Source organism: Brassica oleracea, chromosome C2 (genome assembly GCF_000695525.1).
Source record: "Brassica oleracea var. oleracea cultivar TO1000 chromosome C2, BOL, whole genome shotgun sequence".
Lineage (NCBI taxonomy): Eukaryota > Viridiplantae > Streptophyta > Magnoliopsida > Brassicales > Brassicaceae > Brassica > Brassica oleracea.
The window spans coordinates 8,042,933-8,060,795 of NC_027749.1; the positions used below are offsets into that span (position 1 = coordinate 8,042,933).

Consider the following 17,863-nt stretch of genomic DNA (forward strand, 5'->3'; position numbering starts at 1 on the left):
GATGGTCAAAAATCCAGTCGATCCCGATGCGTCTCCCGTCGCTAATTTTTGTATTCCTCCGACGATTTTATCTCCGTGGTAAGCACATCCATATTCGGTTGAGTCAGCTTGAGAGAGATTCGCGAATCTCACTCATACCTCCTTAATCGATCAAAGCTCTCCTTTCTAGATTTGACTCAGATGTCGATCCCGGCCTGTAACTCTCATGTAACTCTCATGTAACTCTCGTCGACTTCTTTGAGAAAAATAGTCTGACCAACCAAATCAAGGTTTGAGACCTGAGCTTCCAATTTATTTTCTGGCGAACTTGAACCATCAAGCTTAGGCTCTTCCAGTGAGACTCATGTATGCCTCTCTTCCTTCTTCTTTCACATTCTGCTCAAAGAATTTTTTTTATGGTTGTGTGGAATGAAATAATGATGTTCACGGGTTCCAAGCTCACCTTTTATTGCAGAAGATTCACCGAGTGGAAGAAAAAAGATATTCATTGAATGAGGAAACATGGAAGGGTGGGTAATTAAGAAGGTTGTCAATGGCAACATTGAATGCATCCCTTAACCGTTCGGTTTCCCTTTGCCGTCGAGAAGGAATACATACAAATCGACACAAATGACAGCTCTTACCAAAGATTGGCCGTAAAATTCGTTTCTCATAACCTATCCGAAACTCCATGGTCGGTTTAACAAATCAGAGTTTGGAGAATATCATGAAACTTAAAAATAGAAGATTGCAAGATTGTCAATATTGGGCTTCGACAATGTTTTCAGTTTCGGCTCAACTTTATGACAAAACTGAAAGCAGCAGCCCACTCTATAAATGAAACGCAGAGTATTAATAGAAAGGACACGTGTCGGCTTTTCAGGACTCGACTTTGTGACATGGATGCTGAGGTGGCGCAACAGGAAGGAGGCAAACATTTTTTTATTTTTTTATATATATAGATATAACGGGAAAGATCGCATTGTTGTTGTAAAAATGTACATTGTACTACACACCAATCTCCAACCAAAAAAAACAAAACCCTTATAATTACCCCACACGCACACACACAATAAGTAAACCCTCACATCTCAAGTTAAGAATATCTCTAAACAATATGAACGGCATGAGTGGATCTTCTACGGCGGCTCCCGCACCTTCACCGTCGGCCTTATTCCAACATCGCCGCCGTCATCACGGTGGCATGATGCACATGACGTTCTTTTGGGGGAAAAACACAGAGGTTCTATTCGATGGCTGGCCAGGGACTAGCCTGAAAATGTATTGGGTCTGCCTTGCCACCGTTTTCGTCTTTTCCGCATTGTCGGAGTGGTTGTCTCGATGCGGGATCATGAAAGCCGGTCCGGCTAGCTTAGGCGGCGGGCTAGCCCAGACCGTGATTTACACTGTGAGGGCTGGTTTGTCTTATCTGATCATGTTGGCTGTGATGTCCTTCAATGGAGGAGTCTTCTTGGCTGCAATGGCCGGGTTTGGAGTAGGGTTTTTGATTTTTGGAAGTAGGTCTTTTAAGGACACTGGCATTAATAACAATCACACCGAGGTTCAATCACATTGTTGATTCTTATTTGTTTTCATATCAACTCTGCTGTTTGTGGGCTTTATCATTTTATTTTTGTTTCCCGTTGAAATAACTATAACAATGAAAATAAAATCTTTCAAGATTTTTAGATTTAGCTATATTCTCTTCTTTTTTCCTTTCTTGTTTTGGTCTAAAATATACTCTCTAAAGAAAGATTTTATACAGTATTCACGCATATTAAGAATATAATAAATGTTTACGTAGTTAAAAAAAAAAGAATAATTGTAATCTTTTTTGGATTATGATTTCTTAAACATAAAATTTACTATTTTAAGATCTAAATTCGAAATTAATAAAAATAATAATAGGGACAATTTGGAAAATAACCTATTAATAGTTTCAAATTTGAAAATTGTACTTTCTTTTTTAGTTTTGAAAACTACACTTAATTAAATGTGAAAAGACCTTTTCTTCCATAATAAATATTTGAATAAATAAAATATAAATTCGAAATTAATGACATCATTATTATTAAAATATTTATGTTTAAGATTAATCTATGTTTAAGTAAATGTGTTATTTTACTATTTAGAATTTTAAAATAACAATGATACTATGGAAAAACAATTATGAAGTCTTCGTAATTTTATCAAAAAGTTTATATGTATGCTTTTTAACATTCAAAAACCTTATATAAAAAGATTGCCTCTGCAAACATTTCATTCTTATGACAGGTATTCTCTATCGAGAAGTCTTTAAATTAGTAAGAGAAAATGAGGTTTACAAAATCGAATTACAATCAAAGATGTGAGTGAAGAATTAACAACCATGAAACTATGAAAACAAGAGAAAAGAAAAATGTTTTGCAGAAAAAGAAAATAAAAGATTACGAAGAAGAAGATGCAGGAGACGACGATTGTCCTCTTTTCCTCTTTTTCCTCTTTTCTTCTTTTAAAAAAAAAACATAATATTTTAAGACATGTCCAAAAGATATTGTGTAGATATTATTAAAATTAAAACAATTCTTGTTGAAAATGTTAATTTAAATATTAAATAAATTATGCTAATTAAAGTTTTTGATAATAATATTGAATATTTAGATTCGATAATTTAGTAAATTTACATATATCAAAGTGTATTTTTCAAAAACCTTAAATAGTGGTGTAGTTTTCAAATTAAAATCTCATAGAAGTGTATTTCTCCAAATTTTCCCATACTAATATCTATATTACTAATAAGGTCTTAATTTTTTATTGGTTGCTTACGTTCTCAATTTTACTGTTTGCTTATTTAGGTTGTTGGCACATACCATACAATCTGTTCGTATGTCCATAATATGTTCCATGTCGTTTCCAAATCCGTTGCATATACACTACGTTGAGATGCTAATAAAAACCCCTTGTGTGGTGTCAGGTGTGGTCGTGTGCGGTCGTTGTCACTGATGATTTCGTGGAGACTCTTGATACGCTTCCTCAGTTGAACAACGAGTTGCGTGTAGGTCACTTTAACATGAAGGCTAGTAAAGCAAAGGGACTTGCTCATTTATTGAATTAGTCGAACCAAACCTGGATCACCGATATGAAGAAGAAAATAACACAATATATGGTTATAATGACCAAGAGGAACAAGTATGTTACTCTGTTTGCAAAGCAGATGAAACCGTAACTTAACCAACCTCTAATTTAACTTCCTTTAACATACTTAACTAGCCTCAGTATAAAACATACTTGCTGGGATATTATCATATTTAGAAGTTTTATATATCGGAAGATTAGACTACAAAACCCATAATTAACTAAGTAGCACGAAGATATCTGTTAACCTAACCATATTTAACTTGTCGGCGTAAGTAAACAATTGAAGAAAGAGAAGTCACATGAGAGGTGGAGAAATGCACTATGTAACCATCACCAGACACAACTAATATGAGTAATGACAAAACGGGAAAGCACATGAACCTTGTAAAGTGAGAGCACGAAGAAACGCATATATTTCCACATTTCAATACATTTAACTGCGTTCTGAAGATATAATACTGACAACTAGATTTTGATCCTCGCTTTTTTTTTTCATTTATTAATAAAAATAATTTAAAAATTGTTCTATAATAATGTTTGGGTTTAAAAAATATCTGATTCAGACCCGTGGTTCAATCCATAGATTCAATACTTTGTATATAATTCGGTTCAGATTTAATGAAAAATTCATTAATTAAAAATAAGATAAACTCCGATAAAAACTCAAAAATTCGCTATTAAACCGCGATCTGATACCATTGATCCAATAAAAACATAAAATATCTGATAATATTTTTATTTTTTAGTTGCATTGCTCATATAATTTTCAATACTGTATAAACTTGTGATTCCTTAGATTTTGATGAAATTTTTATCATGGCATTCAACTAAAAATGATAATATAAAAAAACTTATTGATATGATACTATTAGTTTATTTTTATTATTGATAACATATCATAAGTTTGTACTTTATTTTACATTTAAAATTTAATTTTTATGATAATTTTTAAAATACTCTTAAACACTCATAATTTTCATATCAATTTTATGTATAAAATAACAAAATAAATAATATTTTTAATTTTTGTATATATATTAATTTTTGATTGATGAATAATATTATACGCGAAAAATAATATTCAAATATGTAAATGATATATATTTAGGATATAAAGTTTTGGTTTGTATTGAAAATATGCATGATATTTGAATGATCTATTTTGAATATTGATACATAGGTTTAATAAAATAATATTTGGTGTCATTATGTTAGTTTTCATAAATATTTATTTTCCAATTCTTTTACTCCAGATTATGTAGCAAATGAACAACAAATGATCGATTGTGCTAATTAAATAGTAGTATGAGACTAATATTAGGTGTATGTTAAAAATGATTAGTTGTATATTATATACATGCAGTATAGTCCAAGCTGTGAATAACCGTTTGTGCATGAATCAATTATTGTTTTGAGTAATTTATATAATACAAACCGGCTTGAATTCACGGTTAAGGAAAGTATTATAAACATTATTTTAGAAAGTATAAGACGATGGTAGTAGATAATGGTTTAAATTAATAACTAATAGGTCCAACAATTTTTTATTAGTAAATTTTTTAAAACTCTTTCTTTTTTAATAGTATAGATACTAAACTAATAGTTATTCCAAAAAGGCAAAATACTGACTGTAACTCTATAGGCGTAATTTGCAGAGACTTTAAGCATATAAAGTAGACGTAAGAACTAAGGCTAACTAATCAAATAAAGTCTTTTATTTATTTTTATTACATTGGCGATGATTTTATTACAAGGAATCCTACATAAAAACAACCATCCCTTTATTACAAAAGACAGGCATATTTTATTGTTCTTTTATCATAAGAATTATTGATTTTACTTAACCAGAGTATATGTGGAACTACCAATATAATAAAAGAACAAATTCACCCCTTTTAAAATTTATATATTTCCAGCTAAAATAATGATTATAACGCTTTTTATTTATTTATATTTTGACCCCACTATATAAAATATTCAATCCGAAAAGATACTACCTTTCGAAAACCTACAATTTCAGCAATCACGAGCATGTGCCGATGTTTGATCAGTACGTCCATTCATGTGGCAAATCCGCCGGTGGTTCTTGGTGACTCTCGGCCGACGTTTCTGCCGTGTATGGTGGTCCACTTTGTGCCTGAGTTAATGAACTGCCTTTGGTACTTCTGCTGTTTTTGTTCTTCATGGACACCAACAAAGCATCTGTGTATGGTAAATAGTTTCAATAATTATCAATTGAAGACCTTTAACTGGCCGGTTCAAAAAAAAACGTATCAAGAATTATATCAGATGATACTAAAAACCTAACATTACAAAAAACAACATACTTCGAATTATATTAGTTTACATGTGACTAATATGATGTAAGTTAATGCTAACTATTTAATTTCGTGGCGAACAGATCCTTCGGTAATAAACTTTCTTACAAATCGACACCTTGATCTATCACATGGCTATTAAAGTCCAAAATCTAATTAGCTGGAAGTTCTGATGTAGATAAGTATTTGGAACATTTTCAAATATCTTATTATTTATTTTATTAATTATAAATTTAGATAATTATTTTTGTTGTTTTAGGGTTTTATAAAGAAGTTTCAATATAAAATAATATATAGCAATGAAGATTCAATTTCCGAGAAAATTTTGAGAGGTTTTGTACTGTTTATAAATGTATACAGATGCAGGGATATATGTTATAGCTAATTCTTGTAAATCATAACTTTACTCAAAAGAATAAATTTTTTTTAAAAAAAAATAGAAAAATTGAATAAGGAAAACGATATGTGGGGTTGGTACCATGAAAAGGAGGGATATCAGATGAGAATGTGGAAGGAACACCCAATTTGTCAAAGTGAAGTTTCAAGGCTTCAACTACTCTTGCTGGTATAATTACTGTTGAACATCCTGCAAAACATTTTTTTTTCAAACAAAAAGTCAAAACCAAACCAAATCCACGTCTAAACCAAACTAAACCGGTCTGGTACTTAATTCTCAGAGTAATAACTTTAGGAAATTGTTTGGTTGAGACATCAGCTTCATAGAACGACAATGTTAATAGTACAATATATAGTAAATTGCCACCACCTCACACCAATATCTAAGTCACATCAAATCAAAGTTATGCCAAAAGAAAGAATAAATTTATCAGAAGGTTGATGATATTCGTTTAACCCACCGACTCCTAGATTGGGTAACGTTTAGGAATAGAAAATGAAACAATCAAAGAATCTTAATGTTGAATATTATGTATAATTATTCGTGTTTAACGAATACGAGAAAAGTGTTACAAAAAGAAAAAAAAAAAGAATATGAGAAAGCCTTGGTTAATTAGTGTTACATATGTGTGGGTTTAATACTATACTTAAGACAGAAAGAAAAGTTTATACTATGTGGTTAGGATATACAGTGGGTATCGTCAATGATCGAACGGTGACATGAGGAAGAATCACAAGACGAATAGGTTATCTTAGACTATAATCCACTTGTCGAGTGAACTTAGTAAGGTCTTACGAAAAGATAATTGTTGGACCCAATTTTGAGTAATACTTTAACGGACCGCGATCAAAGACATGAGTCTTAGGGAGTTGAAGCCCATAGAAAATGGTCGAGTTCGAAGAAGAGTCGTCGAGGTCGTCGGAGATCGCAGAACAAGAGATGAAGATCTCGGAGCCGTTGCGAACATCACGAGGTCGGCGTACTATAAAGGAAGAAGAAGGGATACAACCTGAGACACGTTGAAAACCCTAGAGAGAACTACACATATACATCGACATTATTTTCTCTTGTTCTTAGATCATTTTCTTTACCGATCTCACTTGTGTAATTCGATCTAGTTTAACTTATTGTATTCGATTCTATTCATCAATAAAGTCCATTTTTGCCTACTGGAAACTGTTAACATCGTTGTGTTCTAAAGATATCGTTGCCTACATCTTTTGTCTTTTCTAGATCAAACTTCTGATCACTATCAAATACTTAGCGTAAATTTTAGGTTCTACAGTAATGATAATGATTTTTGAACTTAAAGGGTCTATTTTGTTGAAAGGGAAACCAGCAAGTTGAGGCAATATTCTAATCAAGTAGGGCAAATCTGTCCCACCACCAGCCAGTCAGCCACATAAAATCTTAAAAGAAAAAAAAGAGATATTAATAGGTGAGAAGGAATCTTTGGTATACTCAGTCAAACGATGTAATAATGCAAGTGAAAGATTCTTATTATAAAAATTGTCCTAAATAATTGAGTTTTGAGCTTGTAATGATTGTACTCAACCAGCTAAATTAACTCAACCTAATCTTAATCCAACTATTAATCTTTCAAATCAAATCTATTTATGTCACAATTTGTGAATCCTTCTAACATTTTCAGCTTAGCTATAACTAAATGAATAAAAAAACAAACAGTTGTGAGTAAAGGAGAACAGGGGAATTTGTTGAACACCGAAAGTCGATTCGGCAAGTGCATGTCAATTGTCAGGGATATGTAATTTTATCAATCTCGTCGATCACATAAAAGAATTACACTCTAACATAGTATTTAATCAAGAGTTCTCTTTAATCTATCTCTAAAGTTAATAGTGGTGTATACTTGTTATATTATGTACAAAATTATAAAATTACTAAAATCTAATATATACACAAGATTCTCACTTTGTCAACCCCAAAAAAACAAAGTAGGAATCTCGAAGTATCTAGATTCTAGACGACGACGTCATTCCAGCTTTATTTTTTTTGTCGTTTATTGTACGTAACCTTCTTTAAACCACTAACTCTGTTTCTTAACACAAACAATAAGTTCTGAAGTGTTGACAAAAAAAAAACTAAGTTCTGAAGTAAAAGATAGAAATATACGAAGTGGAAAAAAAAAGAGAAGAAAAATAGAGTTATTTTCATCAAACCTAGAGTAATAATAAAACAATGAATATATATTTTTTTCAATTAAAGCAGTAACTGAAAATAATAATTCTATTTGATTGACAATTTTACAGAGAAAGAGTATTAATGGTAAAATTACTACTATTAGTGGCTCTAACCTGATTTCTTGCGCGACTCCACAACAGTACCATGACAACGTGGTAAGAACACTCCAGTTCCACCCGACCCGGTTCTAGAACCGGATCCGTCAACGAACACCGCCTTCACGCCCGACCTTGGTCTCTGTTGGTAGTGGTAGTTCCTTGCTTTGTGTCCTACTACGTCATCGTTTCTTTGCTTATCTTTCTCCTTTTTGATCTTATGGAACTATATATAGAAAGTGAACGAACTTTTTAACTTTTCAAAACATCGATGCATCCGACGGTGGTAACAAAACCCATTTATAATCAAAGGATTTTTTTCTTTTATAAAGATTCTGAATATAAAATTAATAAATGATAAAACATGAGCTCACGTTAGCTTGAATAGATCGGATCTGGTCATCGATTAAAGCTTGTTTTGATTGGGTAGGAATCATAACAGGCTTAGTCTCAACGGTCACCGGAGTTAGCGGCGGCGTTGGTTCTCGTGAAGGACCAATCGGGCTGCTATTACCGGAGGCGAACGGTGACCAAAGAGTCGATTGCGGTGAGCCAGAGCGACCACTACAAGACTGAACCAAGAAGAGGAAAGATTAGTAAAGAGAGAAGAGTCGAACCTGTTGTGTTCTTAAAAAATGTGTACCATTTGATGCTTTTCATCGTCTTGAAGCATATAGTTAGTCATCTGGCGAGTCAACTCTGCAACGTACTCGTCTTCTTCATCGTTTGGTGGCTTTGGTGGAACCGGGTCTTCTGATACGTAGTCGGATAGGAGCGAGTTTGTGGTTGGAGTGAAGAAAGTTGAGTTTGTGTGATCGTAAAAGGAGCTAAAGAAATCTATGTCTTGTAGTTCCGTAGATTCCATTTGATGCTTATTGTCTAGAGAAACAGAGGAAAGCAAGAAGAGAGAGAAGAGACAGAGAAGTTATGAGTTTAAGAGATATAAAAAGAAGGAAGAAGAAGACCGTACAGATGACAGCTTTATCAGAAGGCGTTACGACAATTTCACCTGTCAATTGTTGCGAGTTTGCGACCCACCAGGGGATTAAGGATTAAGGAAAGCTATTTTAAAAGAAGAACAAATAATCCGTTTTAAAAAATAAAAGAAGAACAAATAAATATGAGAAATCGGCCAAAAAAATACTGAACTTTGCGGAAATTGCCAAAACAAACATGTACTTGAGTCTGACCAAAAAAACCCAGATCTTTTGTTGACTTTTTTAGTTTATTCACAAACTTACGGTTGACTTACCAGATTAGCACACCGTTAACCGACAGTTAAGACAGTGTTAACTCACCGTTAATTATAACTCACCGTTAATTACTGCTGTTTAGTGAAACTACGTCGTTTCATCCAATTGTTTTGTTAAAGACAAAATCTCAAGACGACGTCGTTTTGGTTAATTAAAATTGTTGTTGGCTGGACTCGAACCCGCGCACTCGTGGTCCTTAGGGGGTTTTGCCACTGAGCTAGTGGACTTTTCGGAAGATTACCACACATGTTTATTTTTATTGATCAAAAGATGTGTTTGATTGAAATTAAACAAAACGAAACCCGTGTTTGAACGTAACCCTAATTTCTCAAATCGATTTGGGGATTTTTCTTGTGATGTGAGGAGATGGTAAAGACGAAGTTCACAAGGAATGGAAGGGAGGTAATGATTTCCGGAGCGATGAGGAATTTTGATTACGGGAGTGACGAAGCGGTTCCTGGATTGACCTTCGTTTTTGATGTGTATATCTCAGTTCTTCGACCACACCAGCATTGCTCCGGGATACCACGAATTCCCATCGTATTCACAGACGAATCCTCACAACCCGAACTCATCATGCGATACTCGAAGAAGGAAAGGTGAGAATCGAGATTCTTAAGGCCGAGATCGAAGAGAATCGAGCTTGAACCGCGAACTGGATTTATGATTTTGGGAATTTAGGGTTTATACCAATCGGAGGAGAAAACGCCGTCGTTTCTTTTTGATTCATTTAACTCGGATTCAAAGAGAATAAAAGAAAATGTGTTCGTAAATCTATTGCAAAGTCCACTAGCTCTGTGGCAAAAATCCCTACCATTAAACCCGAGTGCACGAGTTCAAGCCGATGGAAGCCCATCTTTTTAATAAAAAAGCAATATAAAACACGTTGTTTCATTCATTTGTCTTTTAACTCGGATTCGAAGAGAATAAAACAAACTGTGTTCGTAAATCTATTGCAAAGTCCACTAGCTCTGTGGCAAAAATCCCTACCATTAAACCCGAGTGCACGAGTTCAAGCCGATGGAAGCCCATCTTTTTAATAAAAAAGCAATATAAAACACGTTGTTTCATTCATTTGTCTTTTAACTCGGATTCGAAGAGAATAAAACAAACTGTGTTCGTAAATCTATTGCAAAGTCCACTAGCTCAGTGGCAAAAACCCCTACCATTAAATCCGAGTAAACGAGTTCGAACCGTTGGAAACCTATATTTTTAATAACAAAGCTATATAAACGACGTCGTTTGTCTTTAATCAGACAAATAGATGAAACGACGTCGTATACTTTAACACCCAAAATTAACATCCGCTTATTTATTTGTTAACGGTGTGTTAAACTGGTCAGTCAATCGTAAGTTTCTTAATAAACTAAAAAAGTCAACAAAAGTTCACAGTTTTATTGGCTAGCTCATATGTACAGGTTTCTTTTGGCAATTTTCGCAAAATTCAGTGTTTTTTGGCCGAATTCTCAAATAAATATACATATGTATTTCTTTTTTCCTTTTTTTTTTGGTTGCAATATGAATGCATTTTTTTATAACGAACCTTTTTAGGTGAATGTTCAGTAAACATTCTCTTAAAACAATGTATTCAAACAAAATTGATTTTCCCTACCATCTAAAGCTTAAACAACTATCATGTGACTATGGAAAATAATAATGGTATTTAGTCATCATTACATATCATTTAACTTATTATAAATTGTCTAAAAATGTTGTAAAATACGTTATCTTTGTTTATATGCCGTGTTTAATTAGTATTCAAATTTATTTTTATGGTAAGTCCCAAATTAACTTTTTAAAAAACTTTGAGAAGTTTTTGATCTCTGATTTTTTGAAACTGTAGTATAAAAACAAAAGCTATAGTGGATTGGTTGTGCTAGCTGATTTTTTATTTAGTTGTATCTAATCTATATAAAAGCTAAATAAAAAATGAATAAAAAATATTTCTATATTAATACCTTTTGTTTTGAAAAACAAGGTTCTTACAACCATTTTTTTATTTTCAGCTTTAGTTTTAAAATCTAAATAAAGCATGACAATTTTTCTAACTGTAGATAAAAAAATAAAACTAAAGAAACTTCCAACAGCCTAACTAATCACCTCCACAATCTCTCAACTACCAATCTACCATGGTAAGTAAGTCCTCATTGTGAGACTGAAAGTCTGAAGAGTTATTAACATTCTGAAGACGCATTGCAAAAAAAAAAACTTATTAATATGATCAGATAGACTGGATATATATTAAGATCATTGCTTCCAAAGATATTAAATAAGTAACTTATAATACAAACTATGTGTCGTGTATGCCATGCCTCAAATTATGTTAGCTAGGACATACAATATGATTCTTCTTATCACTTCAAATTAATGAAGATCTTCTAACCATTACAAGATACCATGCAACATCATATATTGGTTTAAGGATTTGATGTTAAGTAAGGTTAGTTCACCCTTTATGATCTGACCAAACGTAAGTTTGCACACCTTTTCTTGGTATAACTACACTAAAATAATACCTACTACCACCAACTGATGATTGCTTATAGAATTCAATTCACATTCTATAAGAGAAATATTGGTTTATTTCCCGAATCTGCAACGTTTTACTCGATATTAATTGTTTTTTGTTAAAAGAAAGTTGGTCTAATATCACTTTATGGCAAAGCCTTTAGCTAACAACCATTAACCATATATCTATTGGACTTTTGAGTGTGGGATAATCAAACTACTAATGCTGATATATTTTTATTGATTAATAAATACTTTTATTTATTAGAATTGCTTTCAGGCACATCAGTGGAAAACATAAAAATGTTAAATTGTACATATGTACAAATTTACAATTGAACGTAGATAGTGAAGACTTTGTATTTAAAATTCACCATATGTATCATTGTATTTATAATATCATGGATCGCCACTGTCAACAATGTCGTTGTAGTATAGTGGTAAGTATTTCCACCTGTCACGTGGGTGACCCGGGTTCGCTCCCCGGCAACGGCGTATTCTTTTTCCTTTTTGTTCCTTTCTACATACACTTCGTCGCTTACCACCACCTCACAATTTCAACGACTCGACGTTTTTCTTCGCTTGGGACGGGACGCAGTATAGCAACCAATGGCTCACACCCCCTTCTCAACTTCGTCCACCGCCGCATTACGAAGGCGCGTGGGCATGTGCGTGACGTTACTGCGATGATTCATTGAATTTTGGAGAGAGCATGTGCATATGACTTAAAGAATACGGACTTTAGTTTAATCTAATCGAATCTAAACGAAGTCTCTTAAAGTCAAACGTTGTTCCCGATTCAATCCACTGACAAACTAACCACTTCTTCTCTGTCTTAAACGATGCAACTCGAGTTTCCAGATTCGATCTGTCACTGTCACTTTCCATGGCTAGAGAAAACCCACTGATGAGTTTCTCCTTCAGTCTCAGATACCTCTGTCACTTCACTCTCCTCATCTCTGTCCTCTCTTTCGTCTCTTTCCTCTTCAGACACAACACCACACTCTGTTATTTTCCTTACGACCACAATCCCAACACTGATCACACATTCGACCACACCCACGATAACGAAACCATCGATCTTCTTACCTTCTCTTCTGCTTGGAACCATCTCACTTTCTCCCCGTCCAAACCGAACAAGATTCTCAAGATCGCTGTCGTGGTTAAGAAATGGCCGCAAAAATCACAAGCTGGTGGGCTCGAGAGGCACGCGCTTACGCTACACCTTGCTCTAGCCAATCGTGGCCATGAGGTTCATGTTTTCACCGCCGCGTCTCCGTCCTTCCCTGAGTATGGACTGAAAAATCTTCGATTTCATCTCTCTGAGCCAACCTCCGGTGGATATCTCGATCAAGCTTCCCTCTCGCAAGAGCTTCAGGTAGACATAGAATTTTGAAATTGCTTCTGCGTTTATACCGCGTCGCTGGTTTGGACGCCAATGCTTTGCGTTTCCCCCATTTTGCGTTTCATGCAATATTTAAAATTTCAACCCTTTGGTTTTTGGAAAAAAAAAAGAGATTAAAATACCACAAATTAGCTATTATTTTTCAAAAATAACTGAATCAAAAATATTCTAACATTTTAGGTTTATGGTTTAGTGATTATTATTTAAGTTTAGTATTAAGGAGTGTGTTTTGTTTTAAAACTTTTATAATTATTATAAACGTTTATGAATGAGTTAAGAGAGTTAGATTAGTTTTTTCCTTTAACAAAAAAAAAGATTAGTTTTTCCAGCTTACAAAAAAAAGAGATTAGTTTTCTCATCTTATGAAAATTATCATCTTTTAAAAAATAATTTGAAAATTCTATGGTAAAATTAGAATTCTCCCAAAAAAAAACTATAATACCTTAATTTCTGTAACTTCTTACTAATTTTCAGTAAATTGATTCGATTTGGTCTTAATCGGTATTCTTGCGCCAGGCGTTAAGTCATTAGTGGCCGAATTTTTGACTAGGCATCCGCGTTTTTAAATTATGTAAACAACTTATTTTTAGGAATAATTTGAAATATACACCGTTTATCATTTGAAATTTGAAAAATACACTTCTCTTTTTTCTTTTTGAAAACTACACTTTATTGTATATGATAAGACATATTTATCCTGATTCTAATATTACAAATTTAAATAACTAAAATGTAAATACAAAAATATTATTATTATTTATGTGTGTGAAAATTTTATATTTGAGATAAATACATAATATTGTTGGGGTCTAGTTTTTCACCAAATAAATTGAACTGTTTTACAAGTTCATCAACCATCATTAAAAACAGGCAAACTACACACTTAAAATTAACTGCAACTCCACGAATTCTTATGTGCCCATATGCACAAAGTTCTTAAACATACTATCTTCCATGTAATCATGCTAATCAAAGTACAAAGTTACAGTAACTAATAAATTGAAGCAAAAAGAAAAGAGATACATCAATGCACCATTTGTTTTTATATATCCTGGATTGTTTTCATGAGTGTCTGATCTAATATCAAAACAAAAAAAAATCTTCAAGGGATCCTTAGTATTTGCTAAAGAAGTTTGTAATGTTGATTGATTGGTTTTTGTTTCTGAAAAGATCCTACCAACAAGTATATTAAATAGTGATGAAATATTTAAAAGCATTTTGCCGGGGAAGCAACAGTGGAGCTAGTCGAGCTTGTGCTTCAGATTATGGATACTTGATTTCTTTTTTTAGAGTTTCCAAAATTGGTTACATTCTCGTGTGGGGGTTAATAAGTTTTCTCCATTATGACAGTGACGACAGAGATTTCCAACGAGATAATAATATATTGTCGCATGAATAAAATTTTAAATAAGATTTTATATAGATATTAAGATTATTATTTAGAAAAGAAAATATAAAACCTGATTGTTGTTGGATTTACTTTTTAAACATTTTAAAATTAAATATTAGAATACATATAAACATTTAAATAGAGTATTTTGGTCATTTTATCTATAACTGAGTGCAGTTTTCAAAAACAATAATAAGTAATGTAATTTTCAAAATATAAACTCATATGAAGGTATTTTTCCAAAATTTTCCCTTATTTTTATTTCTTTATATTTACATAAAAACTTTATGTAATTAAAAACCTATGATTGTCGACTCGTAATACGCGATTTTTCCCCCCTAAAATCGCAGACGCAGAACGCTAGTGGAAGACCATTCGATGTGGTTCACACAGAGAGCGTCGGGCTTCTCCACACACGAGCCAAGAACCTCCAAAACGTTGTCGCGTCGTGGCATGGAATCGCTTACGAGACGTTTCATTCCGACATAATCCAAGAACTCCTCCGTCAAGCGGACGTCGCCGCCGGAGCAGAAGCAGAACAGCCACCGCCTTCCGCTCCAGCTCTTACGGAGCGAGCCAAGCGTGTCGTGGAGGAAGTCAAGTTCTTCCAACGGTACGCTCACCACGTGGCAACTAGCGATCATTGCGGCGACGTGCTCAAGAGGATCTACATGATCCCCGAGGAACGCGTCCACATCGTACTAAACGGCGTCGACGAGAGCGTTTTCAAACTGGACGTTTCGAAACGCGAGAGGTTCAGAGAGAGATTCGGCGTTAGGAGCGTCGTCAAGAACAGAGAGCCTCCTCTGGTTCTTGGAATCGCGGGGAGGTTGGTTAAAGACAAAGGCCATCCTTTGATGTTCTCGGCTTTGAAACGTGTGTTTGAAGAAAACAAGAAAGCGCGAGAAAACGTCGTCGTTTTAGTGGCGGGAGATGGACCATGGGGAAACAGATATAAAGAACTCGGGTCTAATAACGTGATCGTTCTTGGACCGTTGGATCAAGAAAAGCTAGCGGAGTTCTACAATGCCATCGATGTGTTTGTGAACCCGACGCTTAGAGCTCAGGGGCTTGATCACACTCTTTTGGAAGCTATGGTTTCAGGGAAACCAGTCTTAGCCACGAGGCTAGCGAGTATCACTGGGTCCGTGGTCGTTGGTCCGCATTTGGGATATACTTTCTCGCCCAGCGTGGAGTCTCTCGCGGAGGCGATTTCACGAGTTGTTAGTGATGGAACAGAGGAACTGGAGAGGAAAGGCAAGGAGGCACGTAAACGATCGTTGAGGCTTTTCACCGCGTCTAAAATGGCTGATGCGTATGAAAGGTTGTTTCTTTGCATTTCGGATAAGAGTTACTGTACAATACAAGCTTGATACATTTGAGCTATAGTTATACTGGTAGAGTTAAAACTAATCATTTGGTAAAACATGAAAGATGTGATGTTCTGTAAGAAGAAGATTAATTTTACATGCGTTGGTTCCTACGTAAAGATGTCTGGTTTGGTCACTTGTTTGAGTTGGTAAAATTCTAAGGTTTTCATATCTTTGTTTAACATGAGACATAGAAAAAGCAGAGAAAATACTGACACAAATGATTAGAACAAGTACTAGACAAATCTATTCAAGACACTTTTACTAGGAGATCTCTTTTATATTATTTTTAATATTAGAAATCGTCTAATAATTTTTCTGCATAAACTTATTTATACAAAGTCTTGGTTCGGTAGATAGTACTTGGCTTGAGCTTTCATGGGGTTTGTGGAGATATTTACAAAGAAACTAAAGGAACTGGTTCTTTAGTAATAAAGAGAACCTTGCCACCAGTTTCCTCTTGAAACATCGTGTGAGTTCTGTCCATTAGTATCGCCTTCTCCGCTTCTTAGACGCTCGTTTCTTACCTGAAAAATGGTTTCTCTGATCAGTCAAGTCCCCCTTTTATTTATTTATTTATTTATTTATTGAAATCGATTAGCAAAATTTAGGTAGATTATGAAGACTCACTGTAGGGTAAGTTTGGTTGGTGCTGGATCGAGAGTATACGTCTTGACCACCGTAGTAAAGAGAAGAGCTTAGATGACATGGCTCAACTCTGTCTTCTTGCGCAGTTGCAGATTCTCTACGTTGAGCTGTATCAGAAAACATATTCATTAGAAGAGGAGAGCTACTCTTGAACAAAGAAAGCAGAGTATTAAGTGAACAAATAAGAAGGAAGTTTTTTTCTAACTGACCTTGTGAACCATGTTTGGAGCTTGGACCGTCTCTTGCAACACCCTGAGAAATCAAATCAAGAAACCGAATAGTAAGCTTCAAGAACCATTCTGATCACTCAAGAAACAAAAGTAGTAGAAAAGGAAGGTAATATAACCTTGGAGGGATGAGGGAAAATGGAAGAGAAGATTCCAGAGGAAGAAGATGGCGGCGAAGGATCTTTGAAGCCAAAGACTTCGGCGGTGAAAGAAGAAGAACTTGATGATCCTACTCGTCCTTTACCTTCCATTAATAACTGTCGAAGCCTATACTCTAATCACTTTGAAACAGATTCTCTTTGTGATTCTTTTTATGTTAAGAGAACTAGAATGAAGAAGAGGACAGTTCTGTAATGTTTGTATATTGACATGATCACAATGGGGGTATATATACATAATGCTACAAGGGATTAGTTTATGGTGATAGTGGAACCATTGTGATCATGATCCTCATCATCATCATCATCATCCATCAAGAAAAAGAATCCCCTTATTAGTGTATGTTCTCTCTTCTTGACGTCGAAAAGACTATTGCTTCTTTTTCATTTCTATTTATAAATTATTTCAAATTTATTTTTCTTGCTTGAGAAATTTAGAAGCTTCGCTATCTTTCTTCTTTGCCATTCTTTATAGTTAGTGCTTAACTTTTGTTTTCAATTGTAACGATTTATTTCAAAATTTTCTATATATTTTTTTGTTGAAAACCTACTGAAAATTTTGGATTCTTTATTTCTTCTGGATAGAGACACAAACAATGAGATTCTTCTCAGACTTCTTGTAATAACATAAAGAGATATCTTGAAGAGGATAAGTCCGGCGTCGGATTTTCATGTCGGACCAATGATCTGTCGCCACGTCTTATTCCGAGGATAAGTTGCCGACCCTTCTTTATTACATAGGGCCAAAGTGGAAAAGAAAACAGAAGAACTTGAGCTTCTTTAACTAGCACGCATG

General features: G+C 34.1%; 3 protein-coding genes and 1 pseudogene across 5 annotated transcripts; 2 read left to right on the forward strand and 2 right to left on the reverse strand.

The window, feature by feature from the left end:
• Positions 1-975: 975 nt before the first annotated feature.
• LOC106322493 lies at positions 976-1,619 on the forward strand (annotated as a pseudogene).
• Positions 1,620-5,021: 3,402 nt separating this feature from the next.
• Positions 5,022-9,172, reverse strand: LOC106322492. Of its 3 annotated transcripts, none has more exons than XM_013760532.1 (6): positions 9,118-9,172; positions 8,752-8,987; positions 8,483-8,680; positions 8,127-8,334; positions 5,893-6,000; positions 5,022-5,298 (listed from the first exon to the last, which is right to left on the reverse strand). In XM_013760532.1, exons 2-6 carry the CDS (start codon positions 8,971-8,973, stop codon positions 5,144-5,146), a joined length of 891 nt encoding a protein of 296 aa, XP_013615986.1. In that variant the 5' UTR covers positions 8,974-8,987; positions 9,118-9,172; the 3' UTR covers positions 5,022-5,143. The 3 variants fall into 3 exon arrangements, with proteins under 3 accessions (XP_013615986.1, XP_013615985.1, XP_013615987.1); XM_013760531.1 differs by having other exon boundaries at positions 9,079-9,154; XM_013760533.1 differs by lacking the exons at positions 5,893-6,000; positions 9,118-9,172 and having other exon boundaries at positions 8,752-9,050.
• Positions 9,173-12,649: 3,477 nt separating this feature from the next.
• Positions 12,650-16,465, forward strand: LOC106322679. Its single transcript, XM_013760779.1, has 2 exons — positions 12,650-13,247; positions 15,015-16,465. The coding sequence occupies exons 1-2, from the start codon at positions 12,756-12,758 to the stop codon at positions 16,035-16,037; spliced, it is 1,515 nt and encodes a 504-aa protein (XP_013616233.1). The 5' UTR covers positions 12,650-12,755; the 3' UTR covers positions 16,038-16,465.
• LOC106322680 lies at positions 16,226-17,438 on the reverse strand. Its single transcript, XM_013760780.1, has 4 exons — positions 17,029-17,438; positions 16,892-16,934; positions 16,665-16,789; positions 16,226-16,561 (listed from the first exon to the last, which is right to left on the reverse strand). Exons 1-4 carry the CDS (start codon positions 17,158-17,160, stop codon positions 16,460-16,462), a joined length of 402 nt encoding a protein of 133 aa, XP_013616234.1. The 5' UTR covers positions 17,161-17,438; the 3' UTR covers positions 16,226-16,459.
• Between the last annotated feature and the right edge of the window lie 425 nt (positions 17,439-17,863).